Source organism: Clupea harengus, chromosome 6, assembly GCF_900700415.2.
Source record: "Clupea harengus chromosome 6, Ch_v2.0.2, whole genome shotgun sequence".
NCBI classification, from domain to species: Eukaryota; Metazoa; Chordata; class Actinopteri; order Clupeiformes; family Clupeidae; genus Clupea; species Clupea harengus.
In genome coordinates, this window is record NC_045157.1 from 12,561,286 (window position 1) to 12,585,021 (window position 23,736).

At 47.7% G+C, this 23,736-nt stretch overlaps 1 protein-coding gene across 2 annotated transcripts in view; it reads right to left on the bottom strand.

Moving 5' to 3' along the window:
- Positions 1-275: 275 nt before the first annotated feature.
- The window catches only part of furina (furin (paired basic amino acid cleaving enzyme) a), a 115,187-nt gene continuing 91,726 nt past the window's right edge, over positions 276-23,736 (bottom strand). For both annotated transcript variants that reach the window (XM_012836554.3, XM_031569032.2), the window contains exons 10-16: positions 20,883-20,983; positions 15,416-15,519; positions 14,518-14,635; positions 9,275-9,454; positions 8,860-8,984; positions 7,588-7,716; positions 276-5,160 (exon numbers count right to left, since the gene is read on the bottom strand). In XM_012836554.3, the coding sequence (XP_012692008.2) occupies positions 4,487-5,160; positions 7,588-7,716; positions 8,860-8,984; positions 9,275-9,454; positions 14,518-14,635; positions 15,416-15,519; positions 20,883-20,983 (1,431 nt within the window). In that variant the 3' untranslated portion in view covers positions 276-4,486. The remainder of the gene's footprint in view (positions 5,161-7,587; positions 7,717-8,859; positions 8,985-9,274; positions 9,455-14,517; positions 14,636-15,415; positions 15,520-20,882; positions 20,984-23,736) is intronic.

A 23,736-nucleotide genomic window follows, 5' to 3' on the forward strand; every position in this document is an offset into this window, starting at 1 on the left:
AGAAAAATGTGCTTGGGTAAGATATGTGTCAGAGAGGGAGACAGGTGTTTCATTTAATAATTGGTGACCTTGACTTGATAGTAATGCTTAATTAATGCGACATTGCATGCAGGTTATTACTAAAGATGATCATTTAAAAGGGGAAATTACAGTAAAATTCAAATAGATGCCTCTGGGAGGGGAGAATTCATCTGATGACCATGTCTTTCTTCTGTTAGATAATTCATGTCTTTCAGTTACCAGAATATCATTGCAAAGAACTGACAACAGAATACTGAAGTTTGCATAGATCTTTATTTTTCGTAAAATCTATAATCCGCATATTGACATCAATTAAATAAAAAGGAAAAAAACAAAACAAAAAAGGCAAAATCTTTTTAAATTACATGTAAATGACACTGCACCATATATAGTACAAAAATAGGCCTTATTTTTAGATTAGTTGTCCCATCACAGGTAGTCAATCCATCATATCTCATCGGTGTCTGTTACTAAGATGTCTCTACGCAGCCAAAGGCTTGTGACCTCAGCCTGAAAGATAGAGCGAGGTCTAATATAAATCAGTGTGTGTGTTTTCTGTAGTGCACACAGAGAGACATTCAGCCCTTGATCCGTGTATGCTGTGTCGTGTGTGTGTGTGTGTGTGTGTTTATGTATGTGTTTGTTTTACATACAAGAGGCTGTCCTTTAAAATTGAACACATTCACTCTTTTGCTCCTACAGGCTGAAGAAGGAGCCCTCGGCAGCTACTAGGAGGGGAGGCGGTGAACTTTGAACTTAATGATCGCAGGGCCACGCCAAGCCGGAGGCGCTGCTCAGAGCAGCAACGAATATACCAACAACTCTGCTTTTAGTCAGAAGGCTCAAGCCGCTCCACAAACACACCACTCACACCATCAGTCTTTGGTAATGCCCCCAACACCTCACACCACGTCTGCGTGCTCGTTCACACACACACACACACACACACTTATTTACACACTGTACTGCGAAGACTGAACAGTAGGGGGCGTAGTGAACTACCAATGGATACTATACAGAATGACGCATCAGAGGATTTTTTTTCTTTTCTTCGAGAATACAAAAAATAGACCACTTTAGGGGAACCACCTCGAGCAGTGGATTAAAATGGGCACGGCCTGCTTCACTACAGTAACCAATGCCCTCTTAATTTGTGTAAAAGAAAACAAAAAAAAACAGATGGAGTTTAGTATCTGGCCTGCCCTGAAGTGATGGGATGGTAGAGAGCCGGTAGAGACAGCAGGGCCTCTTGGTCTCCACCTGAAGCTGAAGCTGGTTAAAATGCAGGTCTCAGGTTAAGACCCACACGCCTTCACCAACTGCAGAGCTCAGGGCTCACACTTCCCAGCGTTCCCGCACCCACACAGAAACAATATAGTACAGCAATAAATTCAATTCCCGTAAAACTCTTCCCGCAGAGAGAGAGCGAGAGGGGGAGAGAAGAGAGAGAGAGAGGGGGAAAGAGAGAGGGCATGAGGGGGTGGGGGAGACAGAAAGAAGCTTGGCACTGAAAAGATGAATAAATTGATAGTCCATTAAAAATGTTTCAATAAGAAAGGCCCTCTCAGACTCAAGCACTCTTCTCCCGCTTTCCACTTACAGTAAGTCATACATTTATTTATTATATTTAATTATAAAATATGGGAAGTTTCATCGCAGAGGAAGGGCTCGGATGAAAAATCAATCCAGTCACCTTTCCCTCTCTTGGACGATAGATCATTTTAAACCCCTATTTTATTTCAGCACGTTAGCTGAAGGAGCGATGAGGTATGGGTTGTGATGTGGGCATTAGAACTCCCAGGCACACGCATCAGATACGAGCACAGGCCTCTCTGGAACAACCACAGAAATAAAACACAAGGGCTGCCGGAGCTGAGCGCCCCCTAGAGGTCATCAGATGGCAAACCACTGTGTCACTCTGCAATCCCGAACTTTGATGTCGTCTGCCCAGTGTTTGTGATGGAAGCACTGGGAGAAAGCGGTGGTATTGGGTGGTTGGGGGGTGACTGGTCTTACGGGTTAAGTTGGTAAACCGCAGATGCTCATAGCACATACTCAGTCCACCTGATAATGCAGTGTTGTGTTCTCGGAGAACACTGGATGGAGGTGATTGCCCTCTCTGCACGCTAAGGACCCTCGCACAAGGGGTTCAGGCACAAACTCGTCTCTCTCGAACAGCAATGATGGCAGGTTTAGTGCAGCACGATTCTTCCAGCTCGTGTCTAGGATATGAGGCGATATGCTGAGCAGGCTTTCATGATAACTAGGGGAGGAGCTCAGTTGTACAAGGGGGCTCACAGCTTGAGATATGCAAATCGATCAGGTGATCTTCATTCTTCAATCAGACACTCAGGAAAAGGCATTTTATGACTAAATCTGGACTGAATTTGGATTAAAGGAGTAGTGTTAAAAAGAATTGATCTTGAGGATTTGTGTCTTTTGAAAGAGAATATAGAAATAGTGAAATATTACTAAACGAGGACTTTGTCCAATCAACGCCTAAACTGAAACCAAAATGGGGTCATATCTGTGGCTAACTATGAAACTATTCTAGAACTAAACTATAACTGCAGTCCATGACTAGGTCTTGTTCTTATGTCAGACATATTAGACTCCAATGTCGCTAAGGAACCTGTAGTGTGTGCAACTTTAATGTTCTGGATGATTATCTTGGACTGGTCTGCACAAGGGAAAAACAGGGTTTGCCTGGGCCTTTGGGTCGTCTACACTCCCCGCGTCACAACGATCACTGCTTTGACAGTAAAGCGCAAACACGGCTCTGTTGAGAACTACAGGCAAGCAATCGGGGATGGTTCTAGTAAGGCTGCGGTGTGAACAGATGTTTCGGCTTTATACTTCCTCTGCAGGTTAGTGCAGCAATTACCGCATGGTGGCAAAAATAAAATACCAATGTGTGTCAGACCTCAGAGACATACAGTTTCAGAGGTTTGCTAAAGGGAGGATAAAAGAGAAAAATCTAAATGTTTCAGACCCCTTTAGCAGTGCCCACAGTACAAATAAAACAAACAAACAAAAAAAAAGGTTTTGAGTTTCGGTTTACTTTAATGTGGACTCTCTTAGCAGATGGCCAGGCGCTCATGAACGACTTGAGAGGAGATGGGCCTCTTTAATGTGGCCTTAGTGTGTGTGTGTGTGTGTGTGTGTGTGTGTGTGTGTGTGTGTGTGTGTGTGTGTGTGCGCACATCAGAGGCCTTAGTACCGCCAGTGCTCAGGCCTCGGAGGGGTCCTGTTCAACTTTTAACAGGGACACACTGCACTACTCTTAAACAGGAACTTTGAACGTGTGTGTGTGTGTGTGTGTGTGTGTGCTTGAGTGCGCACACGCATCACAGTGATCACTGCAGTTCATTCAGCCCAGCAAAAATCACACATCAATTTTTAAGCCATGTTGACTGACTTTGATGGCTTCTCTTTCATGCCGTCACATGTGTGTGTGTGTGTGTGTGTGTTTGTTTGTTTGTGTAAGTGTGTGAAAGAGTTGAGGCTGCTGCAATCTCTTGAAACTCTACATTCATCCAAAGCAGACAGCAACCCGGTGCTCTTTGTCTTGCACTCACACTCACACACACACAGAGAAACACGCACGCAAGAACAAATATGCACACACATTAACATCAGAGAAGTGGATGAACCTCTTTAACTCTCACTCAATCTCACTAACCGGCCTTAGGAGTTAAGTCATGCAAGAGGCCAGTGGGACATGTAGTATTTATCTCTGTGAGCTCACTGGTCACCTCAGGATCAATCTGGCACACTCAGAAGTGCAGCATGGCCGGCTATATCAAATGCACACGGCACTAGAAGGCAAACACCCACACACACACACACACACACACACACACACACACACACACACACACACACACACACACACACACACACACACACACACACACACACACACAGACAAGCCTGACCTTGCACCCTTACGACTTACAATCTCATCGGGCAACCTCGATATGAAAGAGGAGGCTGGAAAGCAAAGATGTGAAGGAGGCGGGTGTAAAAAACACGAGGAACCATGAGCATGATTTATTCTAACATTAGAAAAAATAATCGTCCCCTCGGGCTCCCACGGGAGAGCCGAGAGCTTTGATTTGTAATCTCAAGTCACATTCAAGCCGGGAGCGCGCGCGCTAACAGGCCTTTCGCGAGAGTCACCCTGAAGATCCCCTAAGACCAGCGAGACGGACGCTTCGGAGAGGACAATGTCCCAGAATTCCAGAGTGAAAAAAAGAGTGAAAGAAATCCCAAACAACCCCAGAAAGAGGAGAAGAGCAAAAATCAAAATGTAGATCAAAATGATTGGAAATAGTGATAGTTCCTTAAGAGAAATAAGGGGGGTGGGGGGGTCTGGACTGCTAAGGATGAGGGAGAATGGAAACCTGGGATTGGAGGGGAGCAGTCAGGGGGGAGTAGACGGAGAGGAAGGGGAGGAGGGACGTTAAAGAGCACTTTGTGTTTTGATAAAGGCAGTCCTCTCGTTGTGGACGTCGAACTCGTCGGCCTCGGAGTCGGAGCCGTCCTCGCGCCACGCGCTGGGGATGCCCTTGTAGGAGATGACGCGGCTCGTGCCCAAGCCCAGCCCCAGGCCCCGCAGGCCCTCCCTCAGGGAGCCCGCGCCCGTCTCGCCCAGCAGCAGCCGCTTGGGCGCCGGGCCGTTGCGCAGCTGCAGGCCCGCGAACACGGCCACGAACGCTGCCGCGATGAAGGCACAGCTCAGGACGGCCACCGTGGCGGGCATCCGCGAGGACGAGTCCAGGGGTCTGCTGCCCATTATTTCTCCCGCTGCCGCGCCCGCGTAGCCGGACTCGTGCAGGCTGGCCACGCCGGCCACGCCGGCCAGCGTGTCGGGGGACTCGCGCTCGATTTGGTTCTGGTGCAGGCAGGTGCCGGTGACGGAGTCCAGGTGGTTGTGGGGGGGGCAGGAGAGGCAGTCCTGTGAGGTGAGGCCGCGGCAGGTCAGGCAGGGGGGGGCGCAAGGCTGGCAGGTCTTGACGGACGGGGGTGTGACCCAGTTGCCCTGCGCGTACTTGAGGGGCTCGGGGCCTCCTGTGTAGCCAGGGGGACAGGCAAGCACACAGCCCTGCTGGAACAGGAGGAACCCTGGGCTGCACTCTGAGAGAGGGAGGGGGGAGAGAGAGAGAGGTGAGTTGACTGAACTACACGTTCCTGTAAACAATAAAACAACCATAAAAACACAAGAATCATACATACACGCACGCGTTCACACACACACACACACACACAGTATCAAATATTGTAGAAGGAATGAACATCATAAGAGCACACAAATCCAAGAGGCTCGTTCACATGCTCATATTTGTGTGTGTGCTGCGCATGAAGAACTGATGATCCAACCCTTTCTGAGGTAAAAGAGGCAGAGTGGGTCAGGCTGAGGTGCATTCTGGGATAACGTAAATCACGCCTGTTAAAACCCATGCGATGAGATCACACGTCTTGGTTTTACAGCCAGCCCTGGCCTTCGTCCTAACTTAGACCGGCGCTTTACTGCCTAGTTTCATCTTTTTTATCATGACACAAATCCCAGATAAATCCCAGAACTCAACAGGGCCGAGTTGACAGCAGGAGCCGAGCCATCACACTGAGTAAATGTGAGGCAGACTGCTGAAGACAGTGATGAAACACAGGGGATGCCATTTCTACTCAACTACAGTTTCGTCAAAAGACAAACAATTTTATCCATAGTATGTGTGATGCAGTAGTTGTATGTGTCTGTGTGTGTGTGTGTGTGTGTATATGTGTGTGTGTTTTCCTGTTACACCCCTGCATTTCCCTCACTGATTAAAGAGCCTAATGCACAGCCTAGACACCTCCGCCGGATTTCAATGTCTTAGATTAGCTGCTAATGAAGCACACACACGCACGCACACACACACCACCCGACAGACTGCTCTCTCTTTGCCTGGGGGTCTAATGAATGTATTTAGATTCCTCTCAGATGACCAGATGGTCTTTCTGTGGGAGCCCACAGGAAGCGTCTTTAGCCGACACTAACCAACACGCCGGCCGGGCCAAACATGGACGCCCACGGAGGGCTGGGGCCTTCGGCATGCACGGGGAGCCACGGGGACTAATCAGAACCACGCGGCTTATAGTCATTAAATGGCGTACCATTTGTCCACATATCAAAATAATTACTTGGAGGTTTGGATAACATTTTCGAGAAAGGCAATGTTGTGTTTTATTGTCTTTCCATACTTTGTGTAATTGCATGTGAACGATCATTCCCATGAAGTCACTTTGGGAGAGAGGGGGGAGAGAGAGAGGGATAGAGGGGGGAGGGAGAGAGGGATAGAGGGGGGAGAGAGAGAGGGAGAGAGGGATAGAGGGGGGAGGGAGAGAGGGAGGCAAGTGTGAGGAGAAATGGGAGGAGAAAGGAATGAGTCAGAGGGAAGACATAGGAGAGAAAGAGACAAAAGGAGAAAAGAGAGAAGAAGTGTGAAAAGGGAAGATGGAGCGAGCAAGTGAGAGAGAGAGAGAGATGTGGGGACAAGGAGCCTGAGGGTAACTGGAGTAGTCTGAAAGAGAGGGATCAGAGAGAGGGACAGGGGAGGAAAGGAAGGAAAGAGGTGGTGACAGGAGGTAGAAAAAACAAGATGAAGGGGAACGGGGTGTAGACGAGTGGAAAAAGAGGACGAAAGGTAGAAAAAAAGACGCACTTAAACTTGAAGACAATAAAAAGAGAGAGGAGAAAAGAGATGGAAGGGAGCATGTTTGTGAACTCCCCATTCCTCTCTCCCTCCCTCCTTCCCTCTCTCTCCAGAGATCCAGTTTGGAGAGACTCCCGCTCGAGTCAGAGAAGCGGCGAGAGGGCTGGCCATCACAAACGGCAGCTCCTTACAAAACACTAACAGAGAGGCCGACACGAGCCGCGGCTGCTGCCTCCCTCACTTCAGCATCGCTGCTCTGCACAGAGCTACAGCTACGCTGCTCAACGGCTCTCGAGATCAGGGCTACAGCTACGCTGCTCCACGGCTCTCGAGATCAGAGCTCTTGAAGGACTATTAAACACGGTGTCTAATGCAAGTCAGAAGCTCTCCAGCAAATGTCTAATTAGAGAGTCTTAATAAGGGATTACACTTATGACAGATCTACTGATATTCAAGACTAAGCAATTTAATTCTCACACACTAGCAATCATAAGAGTCGTAATTAAAAGGATTTGTAAGAAAAAACAAACAAAAGGATAAACAAGTGTAAACAGTTTCTCAGACTGCAATTATGAGAGCATTTCACTTCAGTATGACTGGTCATCCATCTGTCTGGATCCTCATCTGGTGTCATTCACACATCCTGCTATTACCAAAGCAGACCAGCAGGGGTCACTGTATTGCCACAACAAAGACATACTCTTGGGAGTGTGTGTGCAATGCACACTTGCACACAAACACACACACAAGAATCACAATCACACACACTAATGCACACAAAAGCGCATTGGGAGCACACACACAGACACACACTAGCATCCAACGTCACACATATTGATGAACAGAGAGAGAGAGAGAGACACAGCCTTACCAATGCAGTTTTGGTTGAGGTCAAAGGTCTTGCAGCTGCCGTTGTTGGCCTGGCTGAGGTCAGGGCTGGACGTGTCGACGGTGTCTGTGCCAGAGCCATACAGCACCAACATGAACTGGGTCAGAGTGCCTGAGACAGAGGAACCAGAACGCACACCATCAGAACACATATACACAGAACACCACATCAGAGAGCACGCACACACACACACACACACACACACACAGTATCTCTCCCTGATGTCTGGCAGATTTCAGAGGGGCAGTGTTACTGTTGGCACATGTCTGTTAGCTCACTCCCAGGCGCTAAGAGCCGTGCTCTGCTCCAGAGATCAGGGGCTGCCTGGAGTGGACTGTTGTGCTGGCAGACCCTGAAGGGATCATGTGAACGCACAACACCACTATGCGTCTGCTGTGTGACCCTCCATTCCAGAGCAAATACAATGAGCCTTGTGTGAGTGTGAATGAGTTTGTGTGTGTGTGTGTGTGTGTGTGTGTGTGTGTGTGTGTGTGTGTGTGTGTGTGTGTGTGTGTGTGTGTGTGTGAGAGTGAGTGAGTGTGTGTGTGTGTGTGTATGTATGAGTGAGTGTGTGTGTGAGCGTGAGCATGTGTCTGTGTGTGCATGCGTCCGTGCATGTGCGTGAGAGTGTGTGTGTGTGTGTGTGTGTGTGTGTGTGTGTGCGTGCATGTGTGAGGGGGAGGACAGCAGTGACCTGGGTGGGCTGAGACTTCATTCATATTTACGGCCTACGGGGGAAAGTGAATGAACTGATTTTGAGCAAGTGCTCAGAGGTCTCATGGGCTGACTCTCCTTCTTATACCCTCCCCCACACACACTCACACACACACACACACACACACTTACTCACAGAAAGGGAATCAATTAAACTGCCATAGAGTGGGGCGTGGAACTAGTGGACTGTGAACGCTCATAAAAACACAAATCAGCAAAAGGGACATTCTCAGGGAGGAGGCTGGGTGCGCTCGTTTGGCCTCAAGCCCCCCCCCCCCCCCCCCCCCGCTCTCTTGCTCTCTCCATCTTTCTTTTCTTTCTGTCCTTCATTCTTTCTCTCTGTCTGGGTCTCTCTTCTCTATGTCTCTATTCTCTATGCATTTCTCTCTCTCTCTCCATCCTTCTTCCCCTATTTCTCTCTCAGTCTGTCCCAGCTTTGTCTCTTAGAAGACACAGCATCTTTAATTCTCCTGGCACCTCTCTCTCTCCCCCTCTCTCCCCCCACCCTCTCTCCTTAGAGGAGCCAGTCCCAGTGCTTACCGTAGTCGCTGGCTCCGGCCGTGTTCCTGATCTCCAGTGTCCACTCTCCGCGGGGATCCTCGTCCCAGGAGTGTGTGCTCATGAAGGCCCAGTCGTTGAAGCCCTCAGACGAGTAGTCATGGGGTCTGCAGGAGCAGGGAGCACAATCAGCACAGACAGGGGGCAGGGGCGCGTGGGGTTTACATGGGGGTGTGTGTGTGTGTGTGTGTGTGTGTGTGTGTGTGTGAGCCAGCCATGTCAACCAAGTGCCTGTGGTCACTAGTTTAGTTCCATCTGCGAGTGTAGATGCCTGCATGTGTCTATCTGGGGGTCCTTAAAACTGATCAGGTAGATATTCTCTAGTGGGAGTAATTTGTAAGAGAGTGTGAGCGAGTGAGTGTGCGTGTGCGTGTGTGTGTATGAGCAATTGCTGTACCTGGGGGCCAGTAGCGTGGAGCGGGTTCCCATGGGGCTGATCAGGTAGATGCCCAGGTTGCCCCTGCGGTTGTAGGAGAGCGTGAGCTGGGCCTGGACGTGCTCCAGCGAGCTGACGAAGTTGGCCTGCCCCGAACACCCATCCAGTGTCTTAGTCACCACAAGATGGCCGCCGATGTTCCTGCACGCACACAAAAAATGCAGCCCTGGTCAAAATGGCAACTACAGCCGAAGGCTGTGAGGAATCAGCTTCAGTGTTCCTTTGACAGCTGACAGAAATGACAGCGGTGACATTCAACTCTCACCCTCAACAAAGAACTGTGTACATTCACACGCAACTAGCATTAGCATGTCAGTCATCCCCACCCTCCCGCTCAACATCTGCACAGCCAATACTGGGTGCTGCTCATAGGCTGCTTAAGGCTACTCATAGGCTGCTTAAGGCTACTCATAGGCTGCTCAAGGCTACTCATAGGCTACTCATAGGCTGCTCAAGGCCACTCAAGGCTACTCATAGGCTACTCAAGGCTTGAACACTTGGGTTGAGATTATTATGTGCTGTCCTCTGCTTCAACGTAGGACCTACAGCAAGAGGCTCATAGTTAACCCCAGTATGTCTGACTAATGTAAGAAAGACTGCTGGAGACATGCTTATACAACAAAGACGTTTACAGAGCACACTGTGTGGAGGTGACCCTGGAGTATGAGCAGCATTTTAAACACACACGTGCTGAAATAGTAGAGGTGCTTTAAACACTAATAGCAGCCTAAAATGCTGCATCATGGCCTCTCTTAGCACAGCAACTCTAAGTTCTTGGACAACGTGGGAAATAAGTTTATGGATAAAATACAATTAAAGGCTGAAATAATAGTGACAGAGCCTAAAAGGGTAACATATAGAGTCCACGCTAAAAGGCACACCCATATCTGTTTTTTTATTCTCTGTGTTGCTGATGATTCCCAGAGACCTACGGCTGGCCCTCGTCCGCTTTTTTCTGCATTACCGTAATAAGATGAGAAGGCCATTTATTAAACCTGCGTTTATAAACTTGCTGCCTTGGCTCAGACCGGACGACGTGAGGAGGTGCCAGACCACACGGCGGGGACCCGAGGCCAAGAGCTGAATGTTTATTCCAAAACAACTTGAATTTAATAGATAACATCCTGGGACACTTCCCCACGAGCCAAATGTCCCTGGTCACTTTGGCCCATCCGGCCAGTTAGGCTCTTTCGCAATCCCAACCATTAAGGCTCACAGTTTATGCTGGAGAAATAAAGACGTAATGGGAACAATGTATTTGAATTATGGTTGACAGAGCAGTACGAGCTTTAAAGCATGGGGGACAGAGAGGTAAGAGCTGAAAAGAGATGGGGGACAGAGAGGTAAGAGCTGAAAGGGATGGGGGACAGAGAGGTAAGAGCTGAAAAGAGATGGGGGACAGGGAGGTAAGAGCTTAAAAGGATGGGGGACAGAGAGGTAAGAGCTGAAAGGGATGGGGGACAGAGAGGTAAGAGCTGAAAGGGATGGGGGACAGAGAGGTAAGAGCTGAAAGGGATGGGGGACAGAGAGGTAAGAGCTGAAAGGGATGGGGGACAGAGAGGTAAGAGCTGAAAGGGATGGGGGACAGAGAGGTAAGAGCTGAAAGGGATGGGGGACAGGGAGGTAAGAGCTGAAAAGGATGGGGGACAGGGAGGTAAGAAAAAAGGGTGAAAGCACATACTGTCAGAGAGCTGCTGCTGACAGTGTTTCCATTAACACTGAGGAGGAAGCTAGTCCCAGTACAGGTATATAGGTGTGTGCTCACTCCCTCTCTCCTTCTCTCTCTCTCATTTTAGAGGTGTGGAAAGGCTAGGGAGTCCCTGAACACTGACAAACAGGTGATGGGAAGGCCTCCCATGTGCATCTTTACCTACTTCTTGTGTGTGTGTGCTTGTGTGTATGTGTGTGTGTGTGTGTGTGTGTGTGTGTGTGAGAGAAAGAGGCAGAGGCAGAGAGAGAAAGAGGCAGAGAGAGAGAGAGAGAGAGAGAGAGAGAGAGAGAGAGAGAGAGAGAGAGAGAGAGAGAGAGAGAGAGAGAGAGAGGCAGACCTGGCTCTTGCTGATAGAATATCAGCAGCCTATTTCCACAGTGCATGAGAGGGGATTCAGAGCGAATGAGATTACCTTGCTAAGGAGTGTATCAGAGTGTGTGTGTTGTCTTATTACATGCAAGAGTTTGCTCACAAATATTCAAATACATGTTTGTTCATATTCTTGCATATATTCTTCGTTTTTTGTTTGTATGAGTGCCTTTGTGCTAATGTACAAATTATGTTTTGCTATGTGTATGTGTGCATGCATGCAGGGTTGTGTGTAGGAATTTGTGTGTGTGTGTGTGTGTGTGAGTTGGGCCGTATATGTGTAAGTATGAGTTCAAGAGGAGAAAGACTACAGACTCTCCACCCCCTGACTGCCACAGCCTCTAATCAGATTAGAACAGGCAAGCGCCAGGGGCAAAGAGAGGGAGAGAGGGAGAGAGAGAGAGAGAGAGAGACAGAGAGAGACAGAGAGAGACTGAAAGAGCGTGAGGAAAAGAGAGGCAGCATTAGAGTGAGAGTATGAAAGAGAAGGTAGAGAGAAAGAGAGACAAAAAGAGATAGAGAAGAGAGAAAACAAATGAACGAGGGACAGAAGAGCATACAAGAAAAAGAGAGAGAAGGTGGCAGAGGGTATAAAAGGGCTTGGATGTAGGGTAGGGGCAGAGAAAGAGAGAGAGAGAGAGAAAGAGAAAAAGAAAGAGAGAGAGAGAAAGCAAGAAAGATTGAAAGAAAGACAGAGCTTATTTCGTTCACCAGGGCAGCCTTGACAAAGGCAACAATACAACACAATAGTGATGACTGCGAGCCTGGCCCCATTTGGGCTTCAAATGAAACAGTCAGGCCTTTTTATTGCGCTCATTCGGATTGCCAGATAAACCTAACAGCTCATCCAACTCCATTGCAAACTGCCAGGTAGTCTCAATCAAACCCAGAGCTCAGTTTGACTGCAGATGAGCTCCAGGGTTGGTGGTGAGAGAGCTGTGATAAGGGGGTAGGGAGGGAAGGGGGGAGAGGAGAGTTAAAATCACAAAAGGAAGACATAAAATATCCCGCCAGGCCAATGAAAAGGCAATCTGAGGACCTTGTGTGCGATAGGAGGGGGGGGGGGGGGGGGGGGGGGGGGGGGGGGGGGGGGGGGGGGGAGCCGCCCGACCCTGACGGAGGTCTCCATCTCCTGCGGCACGGATCTCAACCATCCCGCGGTGCGATTGCGGAGACGAGAAGTGCTTTTTGGGGATGTTTAATATTAAGGAGCGCCGGGAGCCCGTCGAGATCTATGATTGCCTTCACACACCTGACGCGCTCGCCCAGACATGAGCACACACACTGGGAGAATGAGCGGGCAGGCTCCTCTTCGTGTACACTTGGGGTATGAATTTGAATGAAACTCTCACTCACACCCACCCTACACACACCCCCACACACTCACTCACACACCCCCACTCAGACACTCACACAAATCACACATTCACATACTCACACACACACCCACCCATACACTCACACACTCTGCCTGGTTCACACTGAAACACAGAGCTTTAGGGAGAACAGTAGCAACATTTAATGGAGCGCTGCTGTGTTTTGGCCCAGTAACTACGGCAACTGGTTTAATTGGCGTTTCAATCCTAAGACTGGTGATGGGGCCATGACCGCTTAACTGGAGGAGAACACTGAAGACTAGACAAGCAGAGGAGACAGGGGAGAAAAGAGGAGGAGAGGAGAGGAGAAGGGAGGTGAGGGGAGAGGAGACGAGGGAGGGGACACAGAGGGGACTGACAACACAAAGGAGGGAGAGAGAGGGATGAGAAAGAGGGATGAGACAGAGAGAGAGAGAGATGCAACATGGGTGAGAGAGAAGAAAGAGAGAGAAAAGACGGTTGAAAGGAGACTGACGATAAAGGGTGAGAGAGAGAGAGAGAGAGAGGGAGGTAGACAGAGAGAGAGCCAGAGAAAGACAGGAGACACAAAACATGGTAGAGACAGAAGAGAGGTGGGAGAGAGGAGAGGAGGATGGAGTGAGAGCGGGGGAAAGAGAGAGGAGTGGAGTGAGAGAGGAGTGGAGTCATACAGAGGAGAGAGAGGAGATAAGGGAAGGAAAGACAGGAGAAGAGAGAGGAAAGAACCGGTTGTCAAAAGGACATCTACAGAGGTCTCTCCAGACACACACACACACACAGATACACACACACACACACAGAGCAACAGCATTGGCTGTGGTCCAGGGAGCGTGGAGGACATAGATGCGCAGCCTCATCTGTCAAGGATGATTTCCCTTTAAAGATGCCCCAAGCAACCACCCACTCGCTTCGTTCTCTCTCACACACACACATACATACAGAAACACACATACACAAATTACACCCCCCGACACACACACACACACACACACACACACGCGCATCATCATCTCAAACTCAACCGTGCATCTAACCGGACTGCAAGAAAAATGCGCTGCTCCATCACACAGCAAACATGGTCACTCACTCACAGTCACACACTCACAGTCACACACACTCACTCACTCACACACTCACACACAGTCACACTCACTCACACACCCTCACTCACCCATCCACTCACAGTCACACAGTCACACACAGTCACAGTCACACTCACTCACACACACACTCACACACAGTCACACTCACACAGTCACACTCACACTCACTCACACAGTCACACACAGTCACACTCACTCACACACCCTCACTCACCCATCCACTCACAGTCACACAGTCACACTCACTCACACAGTCACACTCACTCACTCACACAGTCACTGCTTTTATCAAACTGCCATGCAGTGTAACTCCACTATTCATTTCACCAAGTGCTTCCTTGCCTAAGGTCATTCTCTCTCCCATCAGAGGCAGCAACATCTGAAAAAAATCTAATAATCCATCTGTACCGCTGGAGCATGGCGATCATAAGCCTCTTCTGAACACAAGGAATTGCCTCAAGAAAAGTGAACGCAAGTTAATGGAATTTGAAAAAAGCAACACGCCGGCTTTGTGCTGTACCGCAGCACAGATGGCTTCTGCCACACTGGACACGTCTGCAGAGGACCTGGGCCCAGGCAAACCCTACCTGACCTCAGGTGTGCAACTTTGAACCCAAACAGGAAGTGATGGAGGGAGGGTCATGGGCGGCAGGGGGAGGCACTTACTTGGGTTCATTCAGCATGGAGATGATGCATGTCCTCTGGGGCCCCACACTGGTCCAATTCTGCGCCATGGAAACCATCGCCCCGGCATCCAGGAGACCGTAACCATAAGAGTGGCTCACTGTAAACAAACAGCATTCATGTGACTACAGTATGCACTATAAACCAAATCAAACAGAGCGTCATTGTCCATCACAACCAAAACGGGTTTCAGTTTATAGAGTCAATCAACAAACAGTATTCCTTAGACAGTGACTGAATACCTGGACATCATTCTGACCCTGACGTGGACTTATAGAGCGACCAAAACAAGCAAAACTGAACAAGTACGATTCACAACATGCAGGTGTAACCTGCACCGAGTAGACAAGCACAGCCCCGCACCAGACTTGACTTCGCAGCCAGACAGGCGTCTGTCTCTTAAGTTGTCAGGGAGTCAGGTTAACTCACTGCACAGCACTGGACCCTCTGGCTAGCGTTAGACAGGTCAGACGTGGGGCGGAGTGGTTTAATTGGGCTGCCCTTACCTTTCACAATCACAGCTAAAGCTGATGACAGCACCAGTCTGATCAACAGACTCCTAACGTCAACACGCCTCTACTTGGCAGCATCATTAGCAAACCCTAAGCAGTACACAGACACACACACACACACACACACACACAGTTCTGGTCCACACACACAAGGCCGCTGTGTTTTCTGAAGGGCTTAATGTATGCTGTCAGCATCGACCGCCTTAGAGCTCAGTGGACACAAGAGACAGGGTCTCGCTTTGAGCAGGGAATTACAGAGTTGCTGATGCAGTGTCAGATTGTGTGTGTGTGTGTGTGTGTGTGTGTGTGTGTGTGTCTGGGGTGGAGGGAATGATTGGTGGTTGTGGCAAGAATGGGCGTGTTCGTACCTTTGCGGCCTACACCATTGGTCTTCCAATCGTCTGTGGTGAGGTGGGCGGGGCGAGAGGTTCGCACCACCAGGTGCTGCATGTCTCTCCAGGACAGGTTCTTACTGAGGGGTAGAGACCACAGGGGATTAACACTCATCTGGGCTGGGACGACAGCTCTGTTACCATAGCAATATTAGGATTCCATTACCATAGCAATATTAGGATTCCATTACCATAGCAATATTAGGATTCCATTTACACAGAGAATTACAATTGGGTAGAGCCCAGGACACTTTCCAACATCATAAAAGAATACAGAACAACTGATGAGAGAAAACAGGACTAGACGCACCCTATGCATATAAAGTAGGCCCGTAAAACAACGACTTTGTTAAGCTATGATGTCAAATAGTGTGAGAAAGAGAATACCAATGGGAGAGAAATAGCATAGAATAATAATACAGCCGACCCAAGAGGAATACATGAGATCTTTTAAAGACGTGCAGCATTCATTCAAATGTTTACAAAATGTTTAGCAAAGAACGCGTTTAACATAAGAGGACTCAAAACAGAACGCAATTTTGAAAAAAAATAATGAAAAAAAATAAACTGCAATATACAAGAGCATCCAACACTGCTGTTTGCCGTGGCTACATCCAATAATATACCTCCTCTACAGCCTCTAATTGAGGTTGTCTTTAGCATTTACTTCTTAGAGGATATTTCATTGATGCATATAAATATTGCCTACATCGCAGCCTCGTTCTTCCTAGCTCGTGTGTGTGTGTGAGTGGGTGTGTGTGTGTGTGTGTGTGTGTGTGTGTGTGTGTGTGTGTGAAGCCTTAGGAGGAAGTAGAGGCGTCTCCCGGTTATCTGGTTACTTATTGTACGTGCTGAAAACTAATCCTGAAACAATAGTTCATAACTATCAGATTGCTGCACTCACACACTTGTGTGCACACTCACACACTTGTGTGCACACACACACACTGACTCTCTCTCTCACACACACGCACTGACACACGCACACTGCAAAGAGACGAAGAGACTAAGCATCAGACACACATGCCAGGCGACGTATGTGGGAGATGGAACACACACAGCCCAAACCCTTTCATCCAGCAGTCCGCCGTAGATCAGAAAGGCACTGCTTGAACGTGACAAAAGAGCTGGATTCCAAACTCGGACGATATTTCACATCTGCAGCACAAACACAGCACAGAAATTCCTCTCCTATCTGACACGTGCTGCGGTTCTGGTGAGAGAGTCAGCACAGAAGCAGCCACGGCTCTCTTGCCCCTAAAACCCCTAAAGACTGGAGTCAGAGCTCAGCCTAGTGCTGTGGCGGCAGACTGCGGTTTAGCCGCCGGTTAAGCAAGACCAGCTGAGCCATCACCTTGGGGGTCGGCCCAAACAAAGCCTCTTAGTTCACTTACGACCACAGCGCCGGCTCGCTTGCACTCGCTTGCACACACACACACACACACACACACACACACACACACACTCACACACACGCTCGCTCAAACACACACACACACACACACACACACACACACACACACACACACACACACACACACACACACACACACCGCCAAGACAATGCGCTTTCAGATAATGTTCGCACAGACATAAAAAAAGAAAGGCGTGGGAGTCGAGAACAGATCGGCGTGTAATGGAGGGGTCAACCAGAGGAAATGTCCCCCACCTCCACTCTCGCCCAAATTGGGTTTAAACGGGCGTTTTATCATGACATGAGCGTGGATCACATGCTAAGTGCTCAGCTGGCATCCACACAGCAGGCATTTTGCTAAAGAAGAAGAAAAAAAAAGGAAAAAGGCTCCATTACAGCAAATCCAAGCACTCTGACCTATGCCCGTGCCAGAAGGAGACTTCACTGTTTGCTTTCATGCAGCTGAAATGAGGGATGAGGGATGCTTTGCAACTCAACCCCCCCTCCTTCTGCGCAAAGCTGACTTGAGCAGTGTGTGTGTGTGTGTGTGTGTGTGTGTGTGTGTGTGTGTGTGTGTGTGTGTGTGTGTGTATGTGTATCAGTGGGTGAGCATGTGTGTGGGTGCGTGAGAGAGAGTCAGTGTGTGTGTGTGCACACAAGTGTGTGAGTGCAGCAATCTGATAGTTATGAACTATTGTTTCAGGATTGGTTTTCAGCACGTACAGTAAGTATGTAAAGTAATTCCTCCAGCTGGTAGCCTGGACTGTTTATGTACGCCACACAGGATGAGAGATCCGATCTGGGGACAGATAACCGGGAGACGCCTCTACTGCCTCTAAGGCTATGGCTTCTCCCCGCACCAATAAGGCTCTATGCAGCACCAATAGATCTCTATGTGCACACATATGGCACAGAAATGCCATATGAAAGCACACACACACACACACACACACACACACACACACACACACACACACACACACACACACACCCCCACACCCACACACACACACACACTCGCACACGGCCACATGTCCATGGTGTGTTTACTAGCTAAGGGCTGGCCAAATCAGCCCGGCGCTGCCAAAAAGCTCGGAAGAGCAGGCCTACTTCAGACTGTCTTCTAGTTCAGACTGTCTTCTAGTTTCATCATCTTAAGATGGGCCTCGCTCCAGAAAAGCCCCAACAAAGCAAGGAAGTCTCTCTCACAAGTGTGAGTGTCCATTCCCACAGGATAGCCATTATCTGCAGTTATTTTTATAGGCGACTTTAATAGAAAGGAAATAAAGATGCAGTAATCTTTACAGGCACCTGGGTGCGCTGTCCTTCAAAGCTCTATAAAAATGGCTGATGTTCATGACTCAGACGGAATTTTTATACACAATATAGATGAGCATCATAAGGCCAAGAAATATTGAGAGAGAAGAGCCTGAAGGAGAGTGTGTGTGTGTGTCAGAAAGTAACTTCTTTCACACAGTGAGCCAGGACTACAGCATGCAAAACTAGCCTTTGAAATTCTTTCATAGATTTTCAGGAGTTCTGATCCATATTTCATTATCCCCTTCAAATATCAATGTGATCCACATATAAGTTGGTCAGAGTCAGAGTCTCACTTCCACCGTATTGTGCCTTACTTTCTCACAACAAAGAGAACATCTGTCTTATTATTGATGTCATTTCATCCTGTACACCGCCATCATAAAAACAAACCAGTGATAAAATAGCACAAAATACCTATTTTTCAGAGCTGATGTTCTGTTTAGACAAAAGACTAAAAGAGAGGAAATTCTAGAATGAGACTATGGAGAACAAGCTAAAAGTGAAATAAAGGAAACTTCAATATGCAGACATATAGATATACAAACCTAGTTGTCCAGATACAAATACAGGAGTAGGTATGTATGGGTTTAAGACTTATATGTATGCATAACGTATATCAACGAATTTGAGATGTGTATGTATGGGTTTAAGACGTGTATGGGTTTTAGACATATATGGGCCATTCTACCGAATTGGTGCAAAGTCAGGTTGGAAATATTTTGAAAATTTGTATGTTTTATTCCCAAAACTTTGTCCGTTTGTATATTGAACCATATCTAAAGCACACATTTCTAGTAAAAGAACCATCAATTTTTATGTTGTATTTTCAGAATGTGTTGGAATGTTTTTCCTCTCCCAAAAATTGTCACTACCGAAACATAGTAATACACTATGGTAAAAGAGTATTATTATTAACCTGTTCAGATTGTGTTTCCTTCCCTTCTCTGAAGAGTATTTTTACAAATATTTCTTGAATATTTCAATGAAATTAATAAAAATGAAATTTTTACCACATTTCAAAGTTCAATTTATACAATTCATCTTACCATTCCATTTTGTCACTACCGAAACGATCAAGTCACTACCGAAACGTTACCATATGTTTTGGTAGTGTGACTGTTTCGGTAGTGACTGTTTCGGTAGTGACAATTCTAGCTAATTTTGAGCATAAATAAATTATTCTAGCAAGTACATGGCTAGCAAACAAATCTTTGAAGAGGTGTACACACAAACAAACATAATACTTTGCATAAAACCCCAAAAAGTTTACTTAATTGAAGAAAAATATGTGTTCGGTAGTGACCATTCTTAAGGTTACACACTGATTTTCAGACTTTGGAACACAGTTATATCAAAAGTATGGGATCTAGCTACTTGCCATTCAGTCATGAGCGACATGGATGCAGTATCACTGCCTGGTTATAAATGTAGGGGTGTGACTAAAAACCAGGCTCAGTCAATGGACTAAAACTCCTGTGTTTCGGTAGTGACATGAAAACTATGGACATGATTTTTTTGAGTATAGTTTATTTTTTTTAAATTAAACCCACAATAAATCTAAATCTTCCAGATTCTGTTTAAACTTAATCGTAAAGATCTTTGAAATTACATCATTGAAAAAAATCTAAAAAATCTAAAAAGTGTTATTTACAGACATTGAAATTTAGATGCCAGGGTTAGGGACAGCTACTTCCCAATAGAAAGTACCCTATAAATGATGATTTTGTATATATTTAGCTTATCCTATCTCAATTAATGTCTTGGGTTTAAATAGACCATAACATATTCTTAGTAAATATCTATGTCTGAATACTTAATTGTTTTGTAAATAGTTTTTATTGTTGTGGGACCACACTTTGCACCAATTCGGTAGAATGGCCCATATACTATATCTTACAGGTTTGAGACACATGTATGGGTTTGAGAAGTATATGTGTGGGTTTGAAACGTATATGCGTGGGTGATGGAGATAATTTCACTGTTAATGACTTAAGAATATAATAATCAAGTGCCTTGTATTATTAATTACCTTATATGAATCATGTTTATGTAAGCAGGAACATGGCTTTTCTGTGTTTCTGTGTGTGTGTAACTTAGATTATAAGGTGCCACTTAGTCTGCATTTGTACAAGAGCATGTTTAGACCAGAAGTGATAAGATTCTTCCGACCTTGTGCAAAACTGCCATCCTTGCAATATAGGGAGTCTCGGACATCTGAGATCCACCACGTGGTTATCCCTACTGAACGTTAAACTTCTGTCTATATAAACCTTGTGCGATGTGTTTATCAGGGCTTCACTCGATGGACTCGATGGTAATGGCCACTCGACTCGAACTTGAACACTGGCGACTCGAGACTCGACTCAGGCTCGAACACTGGCGACTCGAGACTCGACTCAGGCTCGAACACTGGCGACTCGAGACTCGACTCAGGCTCGAACACTGGCGACTCGAGACTCGACTCAGGCTCAAACACTGGCGACTCGAGACTCGACTCAGGCTCAAACACTGGCGACTCGAGACTCGACTCAGGCTCGAACACTGGCGACTCGAGACTCGACTCAGGCTCAAACACTGGCAACTCGAGGCTCGACTCAGGCTCGAACACTGGTGACTCGAGACTCGACTCAGGCTCGAGGTTTAGTGACTTGACAACACTGGTATGAGTTGAGACGTATACCACATGTATAGTTTTGAGAGGTGACTCACTTGGCCTCGAGGGCGAGGGCGATGATGCCAGCGGCGAGGGGGGCGGAGGCCGACGTGCCCGTGTGGGAGTCTGTGCACTTCTGTCTGAGATCTGTAGTCACCTGCAACACAAAGGACACACACACACACACACACACACACACACACACACACACATTAGTACACACTAATCAAATCAGAGCAATTTGCAACAACAGATATGCAAACAACTCCAACCATCTATAGTAATACATGAGCATACACACCAATCCCACACACACACACACACCAATCCCACAAACACTGTGATCCGTTTGCATTCATATTTACTCATGTAGCAATGAAACACAAGGATGTTTTATGTTCTCTTGGGTTGTGTGTTTTCCCAGAAATTGTTGAGGAGCAGAAGAGCAATGAAGACCAGCTGGAACAGCACTCCACAGAACCACAACTAAACTAATTTTCCCAGCAGGATGCACTGGACCACCAAAACAAAGCTACAGCGCTGCTCCACTTCTCAGCGGTTGTTAAGCGCCCGCCTCTCCCCTCTGCTGCTACTGTGGGAGGGGGGTGTGGGCTTGTTAGCAGGATCGCCAGGTCCTGAAGCGGCCCATGGGAGAGGAGCAGTTACCCAATCATAGGGAACGGTTACCCACCCCTACACACACACACACACCCCCACCCCCAACCTCCGTCTTCCTGCAGGGAAGGGAAAGGGAGCTAGGGAGAGGCTGTGATGCAGAGAGAGGGGAGGAAAGAGAGGAGAAAAGAGGAGAGGAGAGGAAGAAGGAAGGAGAAGAGAGGAAAGACAGAGGCAAAAGAGAAGAGGAAGGAAAGAAGAGGAAGAAGAGAGGAAGAAGAGAAAAGCTAGAGAGGAAGAAGAGACGGAGAAGAAAAGAGAGGGGTGCCCTGATGGGCTGACTCCACACAATGCCTCTGCGAACAGTGCAAGAGGACGTGCGCTATCTGTTTCTGCACCTCTGCCCTTGTCTTTAGTCTTAACCTTCTGGAGCCCTGTGCACAAGCCTGTCACAAAAGTCTCACACGGGGACAGTACGAGGGGTGAAACTCACTTGTTTGTCTGGTGGGTGTGTGTGTGTGTGTGTGTGTGTGTGTGTGTGTGTGTGTGTGTGTGTGTGTGTGTGTGTGTGTGTGTGTGTGCGCTCTGGGGACCTGTCCATCACTCCACTGAAGGAGAATGATAGCAAGTGAGTGACAGAGTGAGGGAAAAACAGGGGAAAGGCATAACTGACAGAGAGAGGGAGGGAGGAGAGAGAGAGGGGGGGGGGAGAGATACAGTGAGAGGGAAAATAAAAAGATGGGGACAGTGAGAGGTAGACGGAGTGAGAGAGAGTATATGATGGAGGACTAGAGAAGGAAAGAAGTGCCAGAGAGAAAGCGAGAAAGGAGAGAAAGAGAGAGGGGAGAGAGAAAGAGGGAGGGGGAAGGAGTGACACAGAGTATGAGCGTGAGAGAGACTGGTTTCTTATGTCCTCACTGATAAGGGCTTGGACACAGCAGGCCTGGCTGTCAGCACTCGGACAATACACTTCGAAATTCTGTGTGTGTGTGTGTGTGTGTGTGTGTGTGTGTGTGTGTGTGTGTGTGTCTCTCTGTCTGCTGTCTCCAGACTGGCCTAGGTTCTTCTCCAATCAGAGAGAGTTGGCAGCAAATCAGACCTGATCCTTTAACACAATACCTATATGCACATACTCAGACAAACATACACATGTACACACACACACACTGGTGTAGTCACAAAAAAAACCTACACACACTTTCAACTTACTCCCCAAAGCCACACACACATACACACACAAGCTACTATCGCCACACAGACCTACCCACAAACACACACATACTTTCTTTCTCACTCACTCACACTCTCTCTCTCTCTCTCTCACACACACACACACACACAGACACACACACTCACTAAGATGAAAGCACTCTGAAAGAAAATCGCTTCGCTCACGGCATGCACAAGGCGATACAGCGCCCCAGACTGAGTGCAGACAGGCAGACAATAGCCTCATCCCTGGTGTGTGTGTGTTTTTGTGTGTGTGTGTGTGTGTGTGTGTGTGTGTGTGTGTGTGTGTGTGTGTGTGTGTGTGTGTGTGTGTGTGTGTGTGTGTTTGTGTGTGTGTGTGTGTGTGTGTGCGCAGAGTGTCGTGTCCTGCAGAAGCTCACAGCACAGTGATGCTCCAGTGCGCAGCTCAATCAGTGCTCTTGGCTGGGCAACATGCTACGAGATGCAATATGGACCCTGTGGGCTCAGCTAGCCGCCGTAACTTCAAATGGGCCCGTGGATGGGTTTCATGTGAGTCGGTGTATGCACAGCCGTGAGATTGTGGAGGGGGTGGGGGGAGGGATGGGGGCAATGATCAAGGTAACACACACACACACACACGTTTAAAAACTTAAACACTCGGAGTTGTGTGATCTCACAGCAACATCCAAAACTACAGTAATTGTGTGCAACTGTACATATACGTATATATATATATATATATATACACACACACACAAACACATACACACACAAACATACACAGCAGGAGCCACAGGACACCCATGCAGGGACAATATCCTTCTTTTACAGTTCTCCACCCAGTGCCTTCCAGCAGCTAAATTCCTGTCCCTTTTTTTAACGCCGCTGCAGTACCATGACAGTTTTCTGTGTAGGGAGGGTTAGAGACTCTCCTCTCCTCTCCTCTCCCATCCCGTCCCCTCCTCTCCTCTCCTCCCCACAGAGTTGAGCTCAGACAGCTCCAGGGGCACAAAGATTGCAAATATCAAAACAAAACTAAAGGAAAACCTCCTCCATTTTTCCCAATCTCTCTTTGGCCACGAGTAAGTGTGGGGACACTTGCAT